The sequence below is a fragment of the Pleurodeles waltl genome, chromosome 7 (assembly GCF_031143425.1).
Source record: "Pleurodeles waltl isolate 20211129_DDA chromosome 7, aPleWal1.hap1.20221129, whole genome shotgun sequence".
NCBI lineage: Eukaryota > Metazoa > Chordata > Amphibia > Caudata > Salamandridae > Pleurodeles > Pleurodeles waltl.
Window position 1 is genome coordinate 556,516,564 of NC_090446.1, and position 23,269 is coordinate 556,539,832.

Here is a 23,269-nt window from a genome sequence, read left to right on the forward strand (position 1 = left end):
ATTAGTCCGCTCTTGTCTCTACAAGGTGGTAAATTGTATATTATACTCTGAATATCTCCATATTATATTCACTGAAAGGGGCATGTTACAATTAAGGTGTGGCTGAAGTATAAAATACCTTGTAAAATATGCTTCAAATGAACTCAATATTAACTGAAAAAAACACAATAAAAGTGTTATTTTGTTTCCAAAGAAACCCCTCTAAAATTGCCAGTTATTGTATACTATGCAGATTAATATTTATGCATACATGCTCTGCTCACGACCTCACACATGACATTACTGATGACATATCAATTGACATCATCTGTGACATCAATGATGACATCTCGAAGGACTTTGCTGTTACTATCACTCTTAACTTCAGCTGTGACCTCAAACTCAGACATGCACTATGCAGGTTGGAAGCAGGACATGACCTTTTGCCCCGGATCCACCACCTTTCATGAGTCTAGCTGGCTTCAGCTTAGGGCACGGGGAGTCCATTGTGCAGTCTCTTCATGCAACTTCTCATACCTTCTACCAGTTGAATACCCAACCACCTGTGTCCAATCACCACGGTGCACTTCCTTCGGCCTAATAAAGTGGGAATGCATGTAGGGCCTGATTGTGAGATCTAAACTTTATGGAAACTTATGGTTGTCTGGTAAACGGATTATTTTTAACAAAATGCAATAACTGTCCTATTCATCTTATTATTCACCTTCACTGACTTTGCCTTTAGAATTGTGTTGTGGTGGGACTTTACATGCCTATTCTATGGTCTGGCTGCATTAAACGTGCTAGTTTCACTCAGACGTTTTAGATGATGGCGCCTGTTCTTAAACACAAAACACTATTATTAAGCCTGTGACTTTGTATCATACTGTAAATACTTTTTTCCCTGCTTGTTGACCTTTTCCACACTTTTGTTTACTTATCTACTCGCCTCTGGTGCACAGAAACATTCATCATGTCTTCCCTTAACTCAGGAGCTTGTCTGAATTTGCAGCATTCAAAATGGTGGAAGAAACAAGTTTTAGATTATTCAACAGTTCAAAATGCATTAGTAAACCAAAACATACCTTTTCAACGGAAAGTGCACCTGAACCATAACTGCCGAGTCACTATCTTCAACTCTGCAATCTATTAACCTAAGAGGTTTCTTTAATAATATTTAACTGCCCACACCCCTTTCCCACTATCATCAAAATTATGTCAGCACTCTAGGAAGCCAAAATAGTAGCCTGTTTAGGCTGTTCATCAGGAACGATTGCATATCAATTCCAGACATTATACTTTTACATTTAAATGCGGTGGGACATACCAGTGTACTTTTGTGCCTTTTGATTTGGGAAACATGAGTACTTCATGGGTTGATGCATTGAATGTCTAACAGAATGAACTAAGGGCCTGATTTTCGAAAAGTTAGCACCACCATTGCATAACTATATTTTGTAAGTTTATGCCGCTTTTGTGTACAACAGCAAATGTGTAAAGTTGCAAAGTCAAATGCTTTGCAGCTTCAAACACATTTCTTTGCCAGCATCGCAAATTGCTTAACCTCCCAAGTAAAAACAAAAAAACAAGTACCCGTAAGGGGTACAAGCACAACATTGGAAAAAAGTAATTCATATTGCAGCTGCATGCATTGTTTCTTGTCTGTTGTTCCAAGCGAAGGCAAGACCCAAGTGTCAACAGGGAAAATTCCTACCTTTCAGTAGCCAATTACCTGCAGCCGGAACTCCTCCTACCCTAAGGGTACCCAGCAGTACCTCCACTTGAAGGGAATCTGGATCAGGTAATGCTAAATTTTTGCCTCAGGCAGAGTCATGAAACTTCTCCTGCTTCTCCAAAGTTTCTCAAATTTGTGGGAGAAATGTAAAATTTGGCCTCCTGTAAACACAGCAATCCTTTCATTATGATATTCATGACTAAGGGCATGATATAGATGTTGGCAGTAGCGGTCCCACACTCGACTTTTTGACTGGAAACCCATCCATCACCCTGATGGTCTGCCTGCCATATTTAGATGTTGGCAGTCCGACAGATGAGGGCCCACATTGAAACTATTGTTTCTGACAAGTAATACCATGTGCGTTGACGGTGGGAGAGTAAAAAGGGGATGCCGTGGGACCCCAGTCACCCTTTACGCCATGCAGATTTGGGTGTGCTTTACCACCAAGAAAGACGTGGCAGTCTGACATCCATGTCTGAGTTGGCGAAGTTGGGGGTGGGAAGGTATGAGGTGGGGAAGGATGAAACCACACCTTTTGCCCCCATTCCACCCCCATCCTCAACTGGACATGACTGGACAACACCTACCGTCATTTCAGCTACTGACCCACACAGAAAACACAACCACTGCATCGCCGGACTTGAATGTAGGGACAACACATTGCCAGGTTATGTTGGGTGGGCACTGCGGGGGAGGAAGACACATACAAGTCACAGCCATTGTTTAAAGTTACTGTGACATGCATATGTCAGGGACACAAGTGAGTCAGACAAAGATGGGGACACATATCGCACACATACACAGCCATCATTATGACACCAGTATTCATTAGCAAATGAATGTTGATACAACAATGATGGTACATTCACACCTGTCAACTGTGTCCATGTTTACACATTGTCAGGTGACCCCTACCTGTCATGTTGCGCTATGAGTTGTGTGTGTGAGTCAATCCATGTATGTGCATGCAATGTGATTGGCTGGGTCAGGGGGAGAAAGCTGGAGTGAGTGCTGTGGTTGTGTCAGTAAGTGTGCCACCTGCATGTTGCTGTGATGTTGTGTATGTTGTGTTTTGGGTTGCTGCATGCAGCATTCAGTTGAGTGGTGTTGTGTGGTAGTTGTTTTCATGATGTGTGTAGTTGTGCTTGTGTGTGAGTGTGTTTGTGTAGATGAGTGTGTAGTGGTGTTGGTTGTTGTGGTTGTGTTGTGTGTGGGTGCAGTGTCAGTGGTGAATGTATGTTGTTGTGGATGTCTGTCAATGTTTGTTTGCAACATGTACATGTTGTGTTGTGGTGGAATGGCTATGGAATATGGTGTGTATGTGGTCTGTTGTGTAGTGTGTAGTGCAGGACGACACACATACCAAAGGTAGAGTGTGTGTGTGTGTGTGTGTGTAACTTTCCTTTATTCCACAGCCACTGCCCTTGTCTGCTGTCCATTGACTCCCGTGAATTCTTCCCTCCGTCAGCGAACCTCCACCAGTCCTCCGCTTGCAGAGCTGCAACATCTAAATATGGTGGGTGGAAGACCATCAACTTGATGGTCTTCTCGGGCCTGTGGCCAACACGGCTTGGCTGTGTGATCTAAATCGGGCCCTAAATTATTGATAAAAGCCGTTTCCACAACAAGGGTGTTCTGGTCCCCTCTAGACTATGTGTTCCCAGAGGTAAGAGCCCCAAGATTGAAGAATAAAGCTGACTATTGGTTGTCCTGAGTGATGTTAACAGAGGCATTTTGACAATAGAGAGGATCTTGAGAAGGAAAGTGTATTAAAGGTCAAAGGTGAAGCTATGTCCACGGAGGAGTTGCAACTAGCCTTGAAGCAGCAACAGTAACATAAAAAGGTAGGATGTTAGGGATGAGTTGTTAGGGGAATATGCATTTGCTATGAGAGCACTGTAATCAGCATTGTTACTGGGGAAACTGGCACCCTGTTGCAGTACCCCACCCCAATCTTTGGCTGGTTGCTGGAAACAACTTGGACCGGAGTGCACTGGGATCCTGTTAAGCAGATCCCCAGTGCCAGTGTTCTTTCCCTAAAAATTGCAAAAGCATTGATACAATTGGCAACACCTTTAGATGCCACTATAAGTCCCTAGTAAATCGTACTTAGGTACCCAGTGCATTAAGTACTAAGGGTAGGCCCCTGAGGGCAGCAGCACATATTGTGCTACCCTCAAGGGACAAGGGACATGCATCCAGCCCTGCCCTTGCAGGAGAGTGTCCTGGTGCAATCCAAAATGCAGACTCGAAATGGCATACAGCCTGTGTGCCCTGTCCACTACACACTGCATGCCTAATAGATAAGTTACCAATCTGGTATGCCTTCCACTCTTAAGGCAAGGTATATTATTTGGTATGTGAGGGCATAGCGGCATGAGCAATATGCTCCTACTGTCTCCCTGCCAAACCTGGGACATAGTAAGTGAACAGAGCAGCCATTTTAAATGCAAATGCTGGACACACTGCATTTATGAGTTTCACAGCTACATGAAGGCCAATCTGAACCCTGGACTGTTTGGTATCAAACAATTCGGAATGATAAATCCAAACTGGTACCGGTATTGGATTTATTACAAGATGTACCCAGGGGTCACCTTAGAGGTGCTCCCTGTAAAAGCTAACTACCTTGGCATGATTGCTGGGCGGCCCCAACTACCTTACCACCACCAGACAAGAGTCTGAATCCCTGGGGTGAGATGGCCGCCCGGTTGCAAATCCCTACTTTTGGCAGGAGCAACGGTGGGAAAACAGACACAGGGTAAGAGGAGTGGTCAGTCCTGGCTTGCACTATCCCTGAGGTGTTGCATGCGAAGTGATCCCTCCATTTCATTTTCTTCCATCTTGCATGGACAGAAAATAGCCAATCAGGTGTAGGGAAGTGACCTCTGCTCACAGGAAGTGGTCCCTTAGTGGGGGTAGCCACCCTGAGGTAGATGACCCATTAGCCACTACTAGGTTCCCCTTAAAACGCCCAATAAATACAGTATTTAGTGGGCAACACTAGACCAAGAAATCAGATTCTATGAACAAAGGAAGACCAGCAACAAGGAAGACCCAAGGCTCGAGAAGTGAAGTCCTGCTGCACCAAGAAAAGGTGCCAAACCCTGCCAGCTGCACACAGGACTCGACAATCGCCACTGAGGGGTTGCTTGGACATCGGACAGACTCTACAAACCCCCAGAGGACCTCCACTCTTCACAAGTCGCCAAAGATCTCCCTCCAGAGTGAAGGCATCACTCTGCAACACGAAGGAACCAAAGATCTAGTGAAGCCCACTTCACTGACCACCTGCTGACAAAGAAACCATCCATCTCAGCCAGACTAAACTTTGCCTGTTGGACCGTGAGGACAAGACCTGTCAGTGTGCCAAGTTTTGTGGCACTGTGACCTCCAGTGGCCAGACCGTGCAATAGACCCAGGTACTGGTCACCTCACATTGGACATCCAGAAGGACAGTCCATTCAGGACCGAAAAAGGTCCAGGAGGAAGCCCTAGTTGAGCAACTTCAGGAACCAGCTAGACCTCCGAGTAGAGTCCCCCTGCTGACCTGCAAGTGACCATCCAAGGTACCTACCTCCTTCTTCCAAGGGAACCTTTGGACAAAGCTCCTGGCTCACTGATTCTCTCGGCACCCAGCCACCTTGTGCCCTGCACCAAAGATCCAGCTGTGTCCTAAATGTCCCCCACCCCTTGCAACCTTGGCACTCAAAGGGGACCCACCAGCTTACCTCTAAGTCCACCAGTGCAGGGCTTTTTCAAGTGGTCCCCCACAGTGGCCTGGCACCCGCTCTATAGCCTTTCTGCAGCTGCTCCCACCGGAACCAGGAGTTGCCCAGACTTCTCCACCTGGTCCAGGGTACCCACCGATGACTTCGACATACCTGCAAAAGGAGACACTGGTAAACGCCTGATTTAATGTGTATTTTTGCCATTGATTTCTATGGTGTGAAATTACTTACAGAAAGACTATTTTTAATACATTTCAATCTTGATCTTAAAATTTATATAAAAATCTGAAGTATTCGTATAAATTGGTCTTGAGTTATTCTTTCAAGTGTGTGGTCTCATTTATTGATACTGCGGGTACAACAAATGCTTTGCACTTCTCCAAGATTGGCCTAACTGATTGACTAAGCTACCATAAAAATTAGAATACTAAGTGGTCTAGTTTTTACCTCTGTAAACCAACGTGTGGTTGTCTGGACCCCCTGCACAGTGTGCCTAGCTTTGCACACGACATAGAGGACCAGCCTCCTACATTTCATCACCAGTGCTCAGCTATATATACAAGATTAAGGTTAGATTATGTCTCTTTTTCTCGTGCGTGTATTCCTTTCACCCTCCACTTGCTTCCCATGGTTCCTTGGAATGAGGCGTGATAGAAAACTGCAATCTACGTAATGGGCTCATTTCACAGATATGGTTTCATACGAATATATACACATGACCATATCTGAGGAAATACTTTGCCACACAACAATGTTTTTTTTCAGAAATATTGACTATCAAAAATGAAATAAATGCAAAGTATTTTCAGTTAGGCCTAATGGAAACTTAACACCAACTGAGATGCAAGACTAAGCACTGGAGTCATTTGGGCCCATATTTATACTTTTTGACGCAAAACTGCGCTAACTCAGTTTTGCGTCAAAAAAATTAGCGCCGGCTAACGCCATTCTGAAGCACCATGCGGGCGCCGTATTTATTGAATGACGTTAGCCGGCGTTAGCCGCCGGCGCCGTCTGGTGTGCGTTAAAAAAAACGACGTACACCATGCAGCGCCGGCATAGGGGAAAATGGATCTTGGGCGTCAAGAAATGGGGCAAGTCAGGTTGAGGCAATTTTTTCTCCTCAACCCGATTTGCGCCATTTTTTTTCACTCCCAACCCCCATAGAAATGACTCCTGTCTTAGCAAAGACAGGAGTCATGCCCCCTTGCCCAATGTCCATGCCCAGGGGACTTATGTCCCCTGGGCATGGTCATTGGGCATAGTGGCATGTAGGGGGGCACAAATCAGGCCCCCCTATGCCACAAAAAAAAAGAAACAAAAAAACACTTACCTGAACTTACCTTAATGTCCCTGGGATGGGTCCCTCCAGCCTTGGGTGTCCTCCTGGGGTGGGCAAGGGTGACAAGGGGGGGCCTGGGGGCATGGGAGGGCACCTCTGGGCTCCTTCAGAGCCCACAGGTCCCTTAACGCCTGCCTTTTGCAGGCGCTAAAAAACGGCGCAAAAGCGGCCGTACGTCATTTTTTTTTGACCTGCCCACTCCCGGGCGTGAATTTTGCCCGGGAGTATAAATCCGACGCACATGCCTCAGAGTCGATTTTTTAGACGTGAACGCCTACCTTGCATCTCATTAACGCAAAGTAGGTGTCCACGCTAAAAAATGACGCAAACTCCATGGACTTTGGCGCTAGACGTGTCTAACGCCAAAGTATAAATATGGAGTTAGTTTTGCGTCGAAATTGCGTCAAAAAATACGACGCAATTCCGGCGCAAACGGAGTATAAATATGCCCCTTGGTCCCTCTTCTCTTTTGGGAAGCTAGACACCCTGGGCCAGGTTTATCAAAGTGTTGTTTCGCCCTTGTGGCATGTGAGGAAGTGCAAAGGCAACACAACTCTAAAGTCAGAATTATCATGTCACAAAAGGCCACCTTGCGTGTTACTGAGTGGCTTGATAAATTGCTGCCTTATGTTTTTCTGCCCCAGGGAAGCGTTCTATGGGTGAAGCATGGGTGTTCCCACTCATCCACCCTTGGATTTTGGTGCTTTCCCAGATTCATCATTCATCATTAGTTTAGACCTGGGAATGCATCAACATGCTGTGCCTTCCCCAGGAGAGGCATAACAAGAAGAAATATCTTATTTGCTCCTTGTTTTTTCCTTTTTCTACACGTGCTGCATTCTGCAGTACACATAGAAGGAGGAAAATGCCTCGAAGGATTGTATTTGTGCAGGGAGGTGTCTCTTCCTGCACAATAAAATCCTGCCTGCCACGCAGGCACCCTTGCACCATGAAGAAAGGGAGCCTACATTAGCGCTAGGCAGCTAAAGGGGCGACAGCGCAAGGAAAGGGCAGGAATGCGCCCTTTCACACAGCACTTCGCCGCAAGGTGACTTGCTGCGTTGTGCTGCGTTAAAGTTTAATAAATCTTGCCCCCTTTCTTTAAACCCTTGTGAGCTGGCAAAAAGCTATTCAAAACAACAGTTTCAAGAGGCACTGCAAATTCAGGCCACTATGGGTATTCGTGCCTTATGAGATACATTGTGCTGCTTTGGAATAACTAAAAGTGGAGAAATGAGACTTTAAGCTCCGCCAAAAATGGCATGTAATGTGAAGACAATAATATGTGAACATGGCACAAGTCGGCGGTAAAGAAGGATGGACAGTATCCACCCACTATTTTCACAATGTGGTCGTCGTCCACCCTGCCACAAAGTTGGGCCCCAATGAAATATGCCGAATATGACCTGGTGTAATTTGCTGACACCAGGACACATTCAATAGCGCCTGCACGTTGACTACTTTCTGTTCTGAGCAGCAAACTGCAGGCAGTGAGGGGGCTTTCTTATTGGAGATTCCAGATGGGCCATAACAAAGGCCCAGTTTAAGGGGCCATTAGCCCTCCTTTTGTTCCAGTAGGAACCTGGCTGGAGGATTTATGGGGCCTAACAACTAGATGCCTACACAATGGAACAGAAGCAAAGGCATTCAACTTTTCAATTTACAAGTACTTAACAGAACGTAGTGTTAGAAATGGGGTTTCTGGTTAGCTAGGGTATGTGCTTCAGCCAGGCAGAAGCTCCCACTCTAGTCAGGGCGTGTCAGTTATACACCAAAGATAACCTGTGCTCAACCCTTGGTAGTTTGGCACAGAGCAGTCAGGCTTATATCCAGAGGTCATGTGTAAAGTGTTTGCGCAACACACTCACACAAGTGACTCAATAAAATACACCACAAAAGAGGCTGCACACCTAGGCCCTGATTTATACTTTTTGGTGCAAAACTGCACTATTGCAGTTTTGCACCAAAAAGTTTAGCACTGGCTTGCACCATTTCTGTGCACCAGCTGGGCACCATATTTATGGAAGGGTGCAAGCCGGTGCAAAGGGTAAGCTAGCATCAAAACAAATGACATTAGTCGGGTAGGGCTGGCAGTATGGAAGAAGGGGGTTTTGCACCAAAAAATGACTTTAGGCAGGTTAGAGTAAAAATAAATTACTCTAACCAGATTAGCGTCATTTTATGGTGCTAAACCTACCATGCCACGTGACTCCTGCCTTAGAAAAGGCAGGAGTCATGCCCACCACCCCAATGGCCAGCACAGGGGACAAGGGTCCCCTGGGCATGGCCATTGCACCCTGTGCCATGTATGGGGGCCTATTTCCGGCCCCCCTATGGCACTTTAAAAAATAAAATAAAATACTTAGCTGTACTTACCTGGGATGGGGTCCGCCATCCTCTGCCGTCCCTCTGGTGTGGGTGTCCCTGGGGCCGGAGAGGGCACCTGTGGGCTTATTCCATGGTGCTCCACTGTGGAAATAGGCCCACAGGTCCCCTAACACCTGCCCTGACCCAGGAGTTAAAAAATGGGGCAAAACAAGCTTTGTACCATTTTTTGACCCCTTCTCCCTCCCGTGCATCACTTTTGCACAGGAATATAAATATGGTGTTAAGGCCATAGAGTCATTTTTTGTACGGAAAGGCCTACCTTGCCTCTCATTAAGGCAAGGTAGGTTTCTACTTCCAAAAAATGACTTTAACTCCATAAATTTGGCGCTAGAAGGGTCTAGCGCCAAAGTATAAGTATGAAGTTAGTTTTGCACTGAATTAGGGTAAAAACAAAATGACGCTAATTCGGTGAAAACAGAGTTTAAAATGCCCCTAAGTGTATAAAATATCAAATATATTATACAAAAATCATAGACCAATATCACATCAATCAGAATCTACTTTGCCACTAGGCAATTGTCACCAACATCGCAATGAGTGCAAGAAGGAAACTACTAGTAGACTTCAAAACATTGGGGAAGAAAACATTGATGTGCTATTATGCAGTAATCAGGATAGACTTGTTGTCCTGACAATGCAAGGCAAAACACACAGGTTATAACATCAGGGAATGAAATGCAGGACATCCAATGGATGTATGACGCATCACACTGGGGCAAATAAAGTGATGTTGTGGGAGGCATGACACATAGATCAAAGTGAGACTATAAGCTCCTTCCAGATAAAGCAGCTAGCATTTATTATGTGGCTAGTGAAGTACCAAATCGACATACACTATCATTCCAGGGCATGAGCTGCATCAGGTGCAGGTACACAACTCATCGTACTAGTGTAAACACTATTGAGGGCACCCAATTCACCATCATAGGACACAGCGCACTCATGTAGGGAACTTTGGCCAGGGTTATCTCGTAGGCTGCGGGACGCGCACCTGTTACAGATGTTACGGTAATCACCAGAGGTAGCACCTCCGGGGATGAAGCACGTCCCAGTGGCAACCAGGGACCTCCACCAAGAAGAAATAACTCATAAGCGGCCGACCCAGGAGATGGGGGCAACACTTGGGTGAGTCGGGGGCCCTTCCTGGAGCTTCCCACTTGCAGCGCAGATCTGCAAACAGTTCCCCTGGATCCGCCCACAGGATAGGTGTGAGGCAGCTTCCCTGATGTCGGAGGTACTCTCCCCTCTGCAGTACTTTCCTTCAGGCGCAGTCTCCCTCTGGGGACAGCCTCTCTCTCTCCTCTCTTGGTGGCGTGCTGTCCCGCGCTCTCTTTGCTTGAATGGTGCAGCTGGAGGGAATGCCAGGGAGGATTTGGCTGCCACACCGGTCCTATAGAGCAGGCACAGCACACTGTGGAGACCAGAGTGACGGGGCCAGCTGGAGCAGGTCTTCGGAGGGCTGGCCTGCCTCGGGTCGTGGAGTGGTCCTGTTGTCATAGCTTCTCTCAGCGTTGCTATGGTGAGCAGAATGTGGTGCTGGAGCAAGCAGGGGAACTGAAAGGTGCAGAAGGTTAACCACCCGAGAGAATGGCCTCACTTCTGAATGGTCCGAAATTTAGTGCCCTTCTCATGCCGGCCATACAACCAAGGGGGAAAGAAGGAATTGCTCAGCGCTTACCATGCGCCGGTAGCCCCAATGGAGTCAGGTTATACTGTGCTCACCATGTGTTTATGAAGTGAAACGTGAAGCGCTCCCCATGTGCTAGTTGTAAATGAAACCAGGAGCAGGACACAGTGCTCACCATATGCTGGCCTCCACAGAGACACTCAAAGGGACACAAAGGCAGGCAACAGGGGATGGAGAGACCAGCACCCTACAGGCAGGTAGGGGTGGTTCCTACTGGCAGTCCAACAATGCCAATCCAACCCAAGTCAAGGAGCAGCTGATCAGCAGGGAAACAAGTGTAAAAGCAATCCAGGGAGTCATTTGTGCAGTCCAGCGGTCCTTCTGACAGAGATCCAGTCCCAGTTCCAAAAGTGCTCTTAAAATCATGGGCAAGAGCCCCTCTACTTATACTCAAAATGGCCAGCTTCTAGAAGGTGGGAGAAGTTTCCAGCCAGGTCTGGCCAGTTCCAAGAATTTCCCTTCCCCTTCTCCCAGGATTCAGACATCAGTAGGGGGTAAAGAAGCCCTTTGTGTGAGAGCAGGACACAGACTATAGAAGTGTTAAGTGTGCCCCGCCTCCCTCTGTCCCATTCCAGGAAGATCATCAGTATGTAGATGAATGCAGGTGTAACCCTGTCACACCTAACCCTCCTTGATGGATGGCTGCCTGAGAAGTATGCACAAAGTGGAGCTGTCACTCTGCCCTTGATGTGGATTGAAGTCAGGCCGCAAAGCACCAGAGCTATAAACACACAGAAATTCCCACTGTCTAAAAGTGGCATTTCTAATATAGTAATGTAAAGTCCAGTTACACCAGTAAGCACGAATTATCACTACCATTCTGAACATTCCAAACATGCCCACGCTACTCCTTATAGATCAGAAATGACCATTTAGTCATACATGGGTATTCCCAATGCAAACCTATGACAGGAGCAGCACTCACAGCAGGGAAAAACTACTAGGACATGTAGCACATAAAAATATGTGTCCTACCTTTTACATACACAGCACCCTGCCCATAGGGCTATACAGGGCTTAATTTAGGGGTGACATAGGCATAGTAAGAAGGGAGATTAGATTTTGGCAAGTGGTTTGACTTGCCAAACCAGTGTGGCAGTAAACTGAGCACGCAGGCCCTGCAGTGGCAGGCCTGAGAAAGGTTTGACAGTCTACTTCTGTGGGTTGTGCAATTTGCACTGCAGGCCCACTGGTAGCTTTTAATTTACAGTCCCTGAGTATATGGTATACCACTTTACAAGGGATTTACAGGTAAATTAAATAAGCCACATAGGTATAAATCAATCATATCAAATTGTAGTGGAGAGAACACATGCATAGAAGTCATAAAGTGGCCAGAGTCCACAAGGCGACAAAAAGGGTTCAGAAAAATAGGAGGAGAATGGCAAAAAGTTTAAGGATAACCCTGCAGAAAGGGACATTTCCAACTCTAGGATCTGGAGGCAAGTTTTTTTCACTTTATTCAGCTCCTATATACAATTGATATGCATCCACTGTAAGAATGCCAGATGTATCAGTCTGTATGAGTATTTACATGAGTAACAGTTTAAATACCACTTTTTAAATAATTGTATTCTTTTGTAGTGCTACAAATCCGATTTTACGGTGTCAGAATGCTTTACAGCACACACATTATACACTGATAACACATTATACAAGTGTATAAATCAATGTTTAGGATGTGTTACAAAAGTTATTGAGGGTTACAAAGTGTAGGTTATACAAATCAACCTCACTGGTAGGTATTATGTGTTAAGAAAGCATAACTGGGAGAAACATAAAGTCAGGATTTCAAACGTTAATGCAATGCTGGGGGTTGTCTGTGCCAATAAGACTGTATTACTAACTAAAAGAACCCCTTTTAGCAGCCTTATAATAACAGATTAATAGAAAAAACAGTATGGTCCAAACCAGGGCCACTGGAATTATGTGGCAGCAGAGGACCAAATTATGTGGGACGGTTGACTAAATTATGCAGCAAGTAAATGCAAATTATGCAGTGTAAATCAGCACATTATGTGTTAGCATTACTTCATTATTATTTCAATTCTACACATGACAGCATTGTCTTATGAAATATTTAATCATACTAGTACCAGTTTAATACCCAAATACAGCAGTAAACAACAAAAACATAACCAGTCATCCTTTGCGAAGGGCCTCCCACTGTGCAAGGACACATGGCACCATGTTTTTAGCAAATTTTCATCCATTTCTGTTAGAAACGGTTTTTTGTTAAAATCTGCAGATTATGCCACAGATGATGAATTATGTGGAAAGTGTGTCAAATTTATGATTTTGTGGAAACTGCTGCAGCTGTGGAATCACATAAATCCAGTGGCCCTGGGTAAACACATGCCCTGCAGTTTGCACGCAGGTCCTTGATGTCTGCTGATAGCTCATTCTGTTATATTAGGACTACAATTTATGAACTGCAAGCAACAAAGTTATCTCAGTGTTAAAAGCTCTTACCTCCCTACATGAAATAAAAGCTGTCATGTGCCTGTTACAGGATGTGCTTTGCAGAATACACAATGACCCTCTTTGCTACGTTATGAGTCGTGATCTCTATCCAGCAAGTGCATTAACCACTAGATGTATCTTACCATTATTCCTATTATCGTTATTATTATTATTATAATTATTCCCTGAAATTTACTATGCATACAAATATATCTGCACTAGGCACCTTAAACCTATACACTTTTTTATATGCAGCCTTTGCGATCAATTAAGCCAGAACAGATTTTTTTAAACAAATTTTTATCGGTGTACAAGTGATTTTCTCCTTGGTTCCAATTTCTTTGTGGCAGAGTTTAAAAAAAAAAAATATGTGTTAACGTTCAGACTGTTTTTTAAGACTCTGCCCTTGTTAATCCACTTCCTCTTTTCGTTGCCACACCTTGACTCATAATTGATGCGTTCCTGGAGTCAAGTTTTTCCAATTCCAGCACTGCTGTGAGGATCATTGCATAGTGCAGTAGCAAGGCAGGTAAATTGCTTTGTGTACGCCCTGTGATTTTTCACAGCATTTCACAGCATTCCAAGTGCCAGAAGCGTGGAAGAAATCAGAAGGAAGAACGTATAAACATGTCCACACTCTGATTCTCCTAGAATGCAGCTTGCATACACTTTAAGAAGGTAATCAGCCAAGCTGGTACACCTGCCTTTGCCCTCCTGTGCCTTGCCTACCATTGGAGCTGGAGCACATGCTGCAAACGACTGAAATAGGAAGGAAGAAGCCCGGCAGGGCTTGCTGGTTAATAGGAGCCTACTGTATCCAAGTTCTTATTGTACATGAAACAACACTGAATTATTTTGAATTAAACACATGACATGTTTGCCTAGAGTCACACAATTTGGTCAATCCAGGAAGCCAAGATTGACCCTAGGTTTTCTGCATTCACATAGTGTAATTCCGTCCCTTGACAGGGCTTTTAATTGGGTTATATATTGAGGGGTGGTGAAAATTCTTTCAAGCAACAACTATAATCCCTGTCAGGGTGAACCACAAAAGCCACTAAAATAACCTCAGCTTAACCCTCTGGTAGCTCGGCACAAATACAGTTAAGCTTAACTTAGAGGCACTGTGTAAAGTATTTACTCAACATAAAAACAGTAATTAAGTGAAAACACAACAAAAGAAAAATCCCAAACCAAATTAGAAAAATAGCTCATAATTTAATAAACAATTTGTGACCAAACAACAAAAATCCAATCAGTACAACCAGAGATATACAATTTCAAAGATTTAGGTATAGTTCACCACACTGTTCATTATGTTACTCTATATATTTAAGCCCTTTATTGATTTTAAATATCCCCCATGTTTTATATTTTTTCTATAATAATGTTACCACTTGATTGTTGGATTCAGCATTGTTCTTCCTGTATTATTTTACTACTTTTTGCTGCCTGTCCTTGTCCTTAAGGACCCTGGCTATACTAATGGCTTCAGAAACACACTCCTAGCAGCCCCCTCAAACAAATGCAGAGGAGAGTAGTTTTAAGGTATTTAGTTTGTTTTAGTTATAGACCTGTGCATGAGATTCTCTCTTAATTATAACCTCATATCAGAAAGTTTCAGACTATAATGATGTTGGAAATGAGATTTCAGAAAAAATGCAGCCCGTTTTGAGGGCAATGAACATACTACCAGTAACTTCAAATAATTGCGAAAGAGGTTTCAGCACCATGAACTTGATAAGTCACCCTTACAAAATTGTCTTAGTACTGCATGCCTTTCTTCACTAATATTCATAGGTCTCATGATGGGTCCTCCTCTTCCTTTTTTTAATCCCTTGTCAGATGTTAACATATGTCTTACTGCTCACCACTATGTGTATGATACTCAATCTAGGAAGGTAGATCCTACTGCCCATCACAACAAAGATACCGGATGCATGGTATTTTTACGTGGTTTTGCTACTCATGTTAGAGTTTCAATGATGTAAAAGGTCCCACTATCTACTTGTTTTTTTTATTATTAAACATCCTACGGCAATACAGCATGATCCATAATGTCTAAATTAATATATGTGCAGAATACACAGCTAGTGCTGCATCTTTCATCTGCAATATTGTTTGCCGTGCTTGGAATACCAAATGCAATGTTTTTGATAATGGCCAAAGTGGGCTAAAATTGTCAATGTACACAGTGGCTGTATGCTAGGTAGATTAATGCATTTTTACAGTTTTGATAGTCACAATTATAGTTTTTAGCAGTTTTAATGTAATGCACAAACTGTGCTTCATTCCTGGTGCCAAGTTTAGTATGTCTAGCTGTGGCACTTAGTGGCTTCGCTTCTGTAGTTAGTCACCAAAAGTCATCCACATTGGAGTTGTTAATTCCTTCAGGCAGGGAAACTCAAGTCACAGACTTAAATACTGATGAGCTTTAATTTGTTAAATCTGGTAATGCGCGTTATATGTGGGAGGTCTTAAGATCTGATGTCACTTCTTTTGGTGGTGCTTCCTGTGAGGTCATGGGCTGTCATGCCACTTCCTGTGATGTCACATGCAATGTCACACACCATGATGTAACTTGGTTAGTCACCCCACTTCTTTTTTTAGGACTTGTGCCCTGTATGTGAACCTAGTTATATTACCTAACGGATTCCGTATTTTCTTTTTTTTAGTTGTTGGTCGAGGAATGCTTCTGAAAAGTGGGCAAGAAGTGCTGGACTGTTCTACAGTTACTTTTGACGGTCCAGTGATTACTCTTGTTTTTCCTATTGTGACCAGTTTTAGCAGGTATGTGCAGAACAAATGTTCTATAGCATCCAGTACAGTGATAACCAAAGCTCTGAAAAACAAACTAATTGCTCAACATATGCTGTGGCTCGGAATCTTGTTGAGGTGTGAAAATAGTACTTCAGTTAAAATGGCCAGCCATATCCCACTGCACTGCTACATTTGGTATAGGAACACTGAGTAGTAAATGAGTTTTTTTTTTACTATGTCAACAAAAATAATTAATTGTAATCCCTTGTGATGAAAATCAGGTAGGTTTGTTGCCACTGTTGCTGAGGCACCAGTCATAGCCACCACCTGCACCCCCTTCCAAATATGTTTCTGTCCAGGTTAGAGTAGGAGGGTTGAAATGGGAGGAAGCAAGCGGGAGACCCACAGGAATTTTCCTTTTCCCTGTATGAGTGCACTGACTCAAGGGGAATCTGAACCCCTACTTGGTATTGATATTGGTATGATATAAACACTAATCACTGCCTCACATTTTAAGCTAAGATGCTGTGCGCTGGGAAGACAAGACAAGACTGCTAACAGTTTCCATGCAGAAGGGCGAAGCCACCCTAGACAGTTAAACAATGTACTGTGTGAGTCTGATCAACACCAGAGATTGCAATGGGTCAATAATTTAGCACAGCAGCGCCTCTCCATTTCCCCCTAAAATGTCTTATCCTCTTTGCATCCTGTTTTCCAATTTTTTAATATTTAGTTCACCTTTGTTTATTTGAAATATTTTGTGTTTCTTTTAAGAATGATTAGAGTAAATTTACCTTTCTGGTGTTGTACTTTAGTATGACTTTAATTCAGATGTCTGAAGAATTATACTTGGTCATCTACTGAAGTGTTGAGTCAATGAAAAAAGCTCTTAATCACTTTGTATATGACCATCAGAGCCTCATTTTAGCCCATACTTATACTTTTTAGTGCAGCATTTGCGCCATTTTTTGACGCAAAAGAGGTGCAAACTTACAAAATACAATTGTATTTTGTAGGTTTGCGCCGCTTTTGTGTAAAAAAGCGGCGCAAATGCAGCGCTAAAAAAGTATAAATATGGGCCTTTGTTTTAGGATGTGACTTTTAATGTGCAGGCCTATGTACTTTCTCTCTGAATACATTTTGAAAACAACCATCTGACAGTGTGGAGAAACAGCCATTACAACGTGGCTGTTTCCCCGAATAGCCATTACCACGCATGTGTTACACTGCATGCATCATTACCACAAATAGCCTTTACCACTCATACCATTAAGACAAAAAAAATATCTTGTAATGGTATGCATGGTAAGGGCAATGCGTATTAATCATGGTAAAGGCTATCAGCAATGTTAGAGGAAACAGAGAAACTTGTGTTTCCTCAGAATGACTTGCGCCGCTCCTCATAGGAGCTAGCTCTTTGTCTTCAAGAGGAAGGTAAGAGGGACTGGGCCTGGGCCTTGGTGGGTACTGTTTAACCGGTTCTGTGCCGCGGACGTAATGGTTACGCCCTGCGGCACAATGCTGCTGTGCCGAGGACGTAACCATTACGTCCTCGGCACACAGCCCAGAGGGAGCGCTCTCGCTCCCTCTGTGTGCTTCCCCCCACCCCCCCAAGGGCAGTGATGGAAGGGGAAGCCCTTCCCCTTCCACCCCCGACCCCCGTGACATCAGCCCGCGAGCGCACGCTGTTTGTCACAGAGCCTCCCCGTGCAAGCATTTCTCTTCCGATCACGTGGGGGAGGCCGAGAGAGGCTTCAAAGGGAAGGAAATGTATTTCCTTCCCTTTGAAGTCTCTCTCTGCGTTTTGGCAGCCGGATTGAAAGCAATCCGGCTGTCAAAACGCCCACTAGACACCAGGGATATTTAAAAAAAAATGAAACTGGCATAAGGGAGCGACCCCTTGGGCAAGGGTCGCTCCCAGGGGGGGGGCATTTTTTTTAAGGCCTTTTCTGCCCCCAGGGGGAGCAGAAACCTCTAGGCACCAGAGATAATTTTTTATTTTATTTTTTTGTATTTTGTTTTAGGTGTGGGGAGCGACCCCTTAGGCAAGGGTCGCTCCCATAGGGGGCAAATTATATTTAGGCCATTTCTGCCCCCCTTGGGGGCAGATTGGCCTATTTTTATGAGGCCAATCTGCCCCTATGGGGGGCAGAAACCACTAGACACCAGGGAGTTTTTTTTTGTTCGTGATTTTCACGTAAGGGGAGCGACCCCTTAGGCAAGGATCGTTCCCCTGTGGGGCAAATTGTATTTAGGCCATTTCTGCCCGCTTTGGGGGCAGATCGGCTGATTTTAGGTCAATCTGCTCCCAAGGGGGGCAGAAACCACTAGGCACCAGGAATCTTTTTTTTTGCGCCGTCACGCAAGGGGAGCGACCTTGTAGGCAAGGGTCGCTCCCCTGGGGGTGTGGGGGGGCTATTTTCTTTTAGTCCATTTCTGCCCCCCCTGGGGGCAGATCGGCCTATTGGTATTAGGCCGATCTGCCCCCGGGGGGGCAGAAACCTCTAGGCGCCAGGGCACATTTTTTTTTTTGTTTGTTTTTTTAGAGTGTTGGGGAGCGACCCCTTAGGCAAGGGTCGCTCCCCTGGAGGGGCAAATTGTATTTAGGCCATTTCTGCCTGCTTTGGGGGCAGATCAGCCGATTTTAGGTCAATCTGCCCCCAAGGGGGGCAGAAACCACTAGGCACCAGGGATCTTTTTTTTTTGCGCCGTCACGCAAGGGGAGCGACCTTGTAGGCAAGGGTCGCTCCCCGGGGGGGGTGGGGGGACAAATGTATCTTAGGCCATTTCTGCCCCCCCCTGGCAGCAGATCAGCCTATTGGTATTAGGCCGATCTGCACCCAGGGGGGGCAGAAACCTCTAGGCGCCAGGGCTAATTTTATTGTGTGTTTTTGTTTTGTTTATTTTTTTAGAGATGGGGAGCGACCCCTTAGGCAAGGGTCGCTCCCATGGAGGGGCAAATTGTATTTAGACCATTTCTGCCCCCCTTGGGGGCAAATCGCCCGATTTTAGGTGAATCTGCCCCCAAGGGGGGCAGAAACCCCCAAGGAGGGCAGAAACCACTAAGCACTGGGGATCTTTTTTTTTTGCACCGTCATGCAAGGGGAGCGACTCAGTAGGCAAGGGTCGCTCCCCTTGGGGCAAATTTATTTTAGGCAATTTCTGCCCCCCCTGGGGCCGGCTGAGCTAGAGGCCAAAATCCACAGGTAGGCACTTTGCAAAAAACACCTCTGTTTTCTGTGAAAAAATGTGATGTGTCCACGTTGTGTTTTGGGCCATTTCCTTTCGTGGGCGCTAGGCCCACCCACACAAGTGAGGTACAATTTTTATCAGGAGACTTGGGGGAACGCTGGGTGGAAGGACATTTGTGGCTCCTCTCAGATTCGAGAACTTTCTGTCACCAAAATGAGAGGAAAAGTGTTTTTTGGGCCAAATTTTGTGGTTTGCAAAGGATTCTGGGTAACAGAACCTGGTCAGAGCCCCACAAGTCACCCCATCTTGGATTCCCCTTGGTGTCTAGTTTTCAGAACTGTGCTGGTTTGCTAGGTTTCCCCAGGTGCTGGCTGAGCTAGGGGCCAAAATCTACAGGTAGGCACTGTTTTCTGTGAAAAAATGTGATGTGTCCATGTTGTGTTTTGGGCCATTTCCTTTTGTGGGAGCTAGGCCTACCCACACAAGTGAGGTACCATTTTTATCGGGAGACTTGGGGGAACGCTGGGTGGAAGGAAATTTGTGGCTCCTCTCAGATTCCAGAACTTTCTGTCACCGAAATGTGAGGAAAATGTGTTTTTTTAGCCAAATTTTGAGGTTTGCAAAGGATTCTGGGTAACAGAACCTGGTCAGAGCCCCACAAGTCACCCCATCTTGGATTTCTCTAGGTCTCTAGTTTTAAAAAATGCACAGGTTTGGTAGGTTTCCCTAGGTGCCGGCTGAGCTAGGGGCCAAAATCTACAGGTAGGCACTTTGCAAAAAACACCTCTGTTTTCTGTAAAAAAAATTGGATGTGTCCACGTTGTGTTTTGGGCCATTTTCTTTCGTGGGCGCTAGGCCTACCCACACAAGTGAGGTACGATTTTTATCAGGAGACTTGGGGGAACGCTGGGTGGAAGGAAATTTGTGGCTCCTCTCAGATTCCAGAACTTTCTGTCACCGAAATGTGAGGAAAATGTGTTTTTTTAGCCAAAAATGTGTTTTTTTAGCCAAATTTTGAGGTTTGCAAAGGATTCTGGGTAACAGAACCTGGTCAGAGCCCCACAAGTCACCCCATCTTGGATTCCCCTAGGTCTCTAGTTTTAAAAAATGCACAGGTTTGGTAGGTTCCCCCTAGGTGCCGGCTGAGCTAGGGGGCAAAATCTACAGGTAGGCACTTTGCAAAAAACACCTCTGTTTTCTTTAAAAAAATTGTGATGTGTCCACGTTGTGTTTTGGGCCATTTCCTTTCGTGGGCGCTAGGCGTACCCACACAAGTGAGGTACCATTTTTATCGGGAGACTTGGGGGAACGCTGGGTGGAAGGAAATTTGTGGCTCCTCTCAGGTTCCAGAACTTTCTGTCACCGAAATATGAGGAAAACTTGTTTTTTTAGCCACTTTTTGAGGTTTGCAAAGGATTTTGGGTAACAGAACCTGGTCAGAGCCCCACAAGTCACCCCATCTTGTATTCCCCTAGGTCTCTAGTTCTCAAAAATGTGCTGGTTTGGTAGGTTTCCCTAGGTGCCAGCTGAGCTAGGGGCCAAAATCCACAGGTAGGCACTTTGCAAAAAACACCTCTGTTTTCTGTAAAAAAATGGGATGTGTTCACGTTGTGTTTTGGGCCATTTCCTTTAGTGGGCGCTAGGCCTACCCACACAAGTGAGGTACCATTTTTATCGGGAGACTTGGGGGAACGCTGGGTGGAAGGAAATTCGTGGCTCCTCTCAGATTCCAGAACTTTCTGTCACCGAAATGTGAGGAAAATGTGTTTTTTTAGCCAAATTCTGAGGTTTGCAAAGGATTCTGGGTAACAGAACCTGGTCAGAGCCCCACAAGTCACCTCATCTTGGATTCCCCTAGGTCTCTAGTTTTTGAAAATGTGCTGGTTTGGTAGGTTTCCCTACGTGCCGGCTGAGCTAGGGGCCAAAATCTACAGGTAGGCCCTTTGCAAAAAACACCTCTGTTTTCTGTAAAAAAATGGGATGTGTCCACGTTGTGTTTTGGGGCATTTCCTGTCGCGGGCGCTAGGCCTACCCACACAAGTGAGGTATCATTTTTATCGGAAGACTTGGGGGAACATAGAATAGCAACAAGCCCCTTGTCTTTCTCTACATTTTTTCCTTCCAAATATAAGAGAGTGTATAAAAAAGACGTCTATTTGAAAAATGCCCTGTAGTTCACCTGCTAGTATGGGCACCCCGGAATTCAGAGATGTGCAAATAACCACTGCTCCTCAACACCTTATCTTGGAAATACAAAGGTTTTCTTGATAGCTATTTTTTACTCTTTATATTTCAGCAAATGAATTGCTGTATACCCGGTAAAGAATGAAAACCGAAGGCAGGGTGCAGGTCATTTATTGGCTCTGGGTACCTAGAGTTCTTGATGAACCTACAAGCCCTATATATCCCCGCAACCAGAAGAGTCCAGCAGACGTAACGGTATATTGCTTTAAAAAATCTGACATTGAGGGAAAAGTTACAGAGTAAAACGTAGAGAAAAATTGCAGATTTTTTCACCTCAATTTCAATATTTTCTTTTTTCAGTTGTTATTTTCGGTAGGAAACCCTTGTAGGATCTACACAAATTACCCCTTGCTGAATTCAGAATTCTGTCTACTTTTCAGAAATGTTTCAGTTTCTGGGATCCAGCATCAGTTTCATGCCCATTTCTGTCACTGACTGGAAGGAGGCTGAAAGCACAAAAAATCGTAAAAATGGGGTATGTCCCAGTAAAATGGCAAAATTGTGTTGAAAAATTGGGTTTTCTGATTCAAGTCTGCCTGTTCCTGAAAGCTGGGAAGCTGGTGATTTTAGCACCGCAAACCCTTTGTTGATGCAATGTTCAGGGAAAAAACCACAAGCCTTCTTCTGCAGCCCCTTTTTCCCATTTTTTTAAAAAAAACTAAATTTTCACTGTATTTTGGCTAATTTTTTGGCCTCCTTCTGGTGAACCCACAAAGTCCGGGTACCTCTAGAATCCTTAGGATGTTGGAAAAAAAGGACGCAAATTTGGCATGGGTAGCTTATGTGAACAAAAAGTTATGAGGGCCTAAGCGCGAACTGACCCAAATAGCCAAAAAAAGGCTCGGCACAGGAGGGGGAAAAGGCCTGGTAGCGATGGGGTTAAGAGCTTGGGCGGTGGGAGAGTATGGCTTTAGGGAGGGGGCAGGGACAGTTTTAAGGTTTGGAGCACAGGGGTACGGTTTTAGGGTGGAGGTGTAAGGGATGGCGTTCAGACTTGGGGGTGGTGACACAGTTTTAGGGCACAGGGTGGGGGGCAGGGGATGGGGGCGACAACCATTTTAGGGATTGGAGTGGGGGTTATGGTTTAAGGGAAGGGGGACTGTTTCCAGGCTAGGTGCGAGGGGTGGGGTGGTTTTAGGGTTTGGAGCAGGGTGTATGGTTTTAGGTCGGGATGGTTTTCGGGCTTGGGGCGAAGGATGGGGTGGTTTTAGGGTTCAGGGTAGGGGATGGGTATTTCTTGGGCTGGGGGCCGAGGGGGTTGCGCTGGAATCTGGTTTTAGGGCCCGGGGCAGGGGTCAGGTGTAGTGCTGGGGTCTGAATTTAGGGCTTAGGACAGGGGTTGGGTAGTTTTAAGAAGGGAAGGGTGAGTCACGCTGGGGTCCGGTTTTTGGGCTTACGGCAGGTATCGAATTGTTGTTTGAAGGTCCGGGGGCCAGGGAGGTTGCGCTGGAGTCTGGTTTTAAGGTTTAGGGCAGGGGTCGGGTAGTTTTTAAAAGGGGTGGGCGGGGTCGCACTGGGGTCTGGTTTTCTGGCTTAGGGCAGGGGTCGGGTAGTTTTTAGAAGGGCTAGGGTCCAGGGGGTCAGGATGGGGTCCGGTTTTAGGTCTTGGGGCAGGGGTCGGGTAGTTTTTAGAAGGCTGGGGTCGTTGGGGGTCACAATGGTGTCTGCTTTTAGGGCTTAGGGCAGGGGTAAGGTAATTTTTAGAAAGGCTGGGGGCCAGGGGGCATCGCATCAGGGACCGCATT

General features: G+C 45.3%; 1 protein-coding gene across 1 annotated transcript in view; it reads left to right on the forward strand.

Annotated features, from left to right (window-relative positions):
• Positions 1-23,269, forward strand: part of LOC138304334 (uncharacterized) — a 510,987-nt gene that overhangs the window by 372,775 nt on the left and 114,943 nt on the right. The window contains exon 7 of the mRNA XM_069244299.1: positions 16,004-16,118. Within this exon, the coding sequence (XP_069100400.1) occupies positions 16,004-16,118 (115 nt within the window). The remainder of the gene's footprint in view (positions 1-16,003; positions 16,119-23,269) is intronic.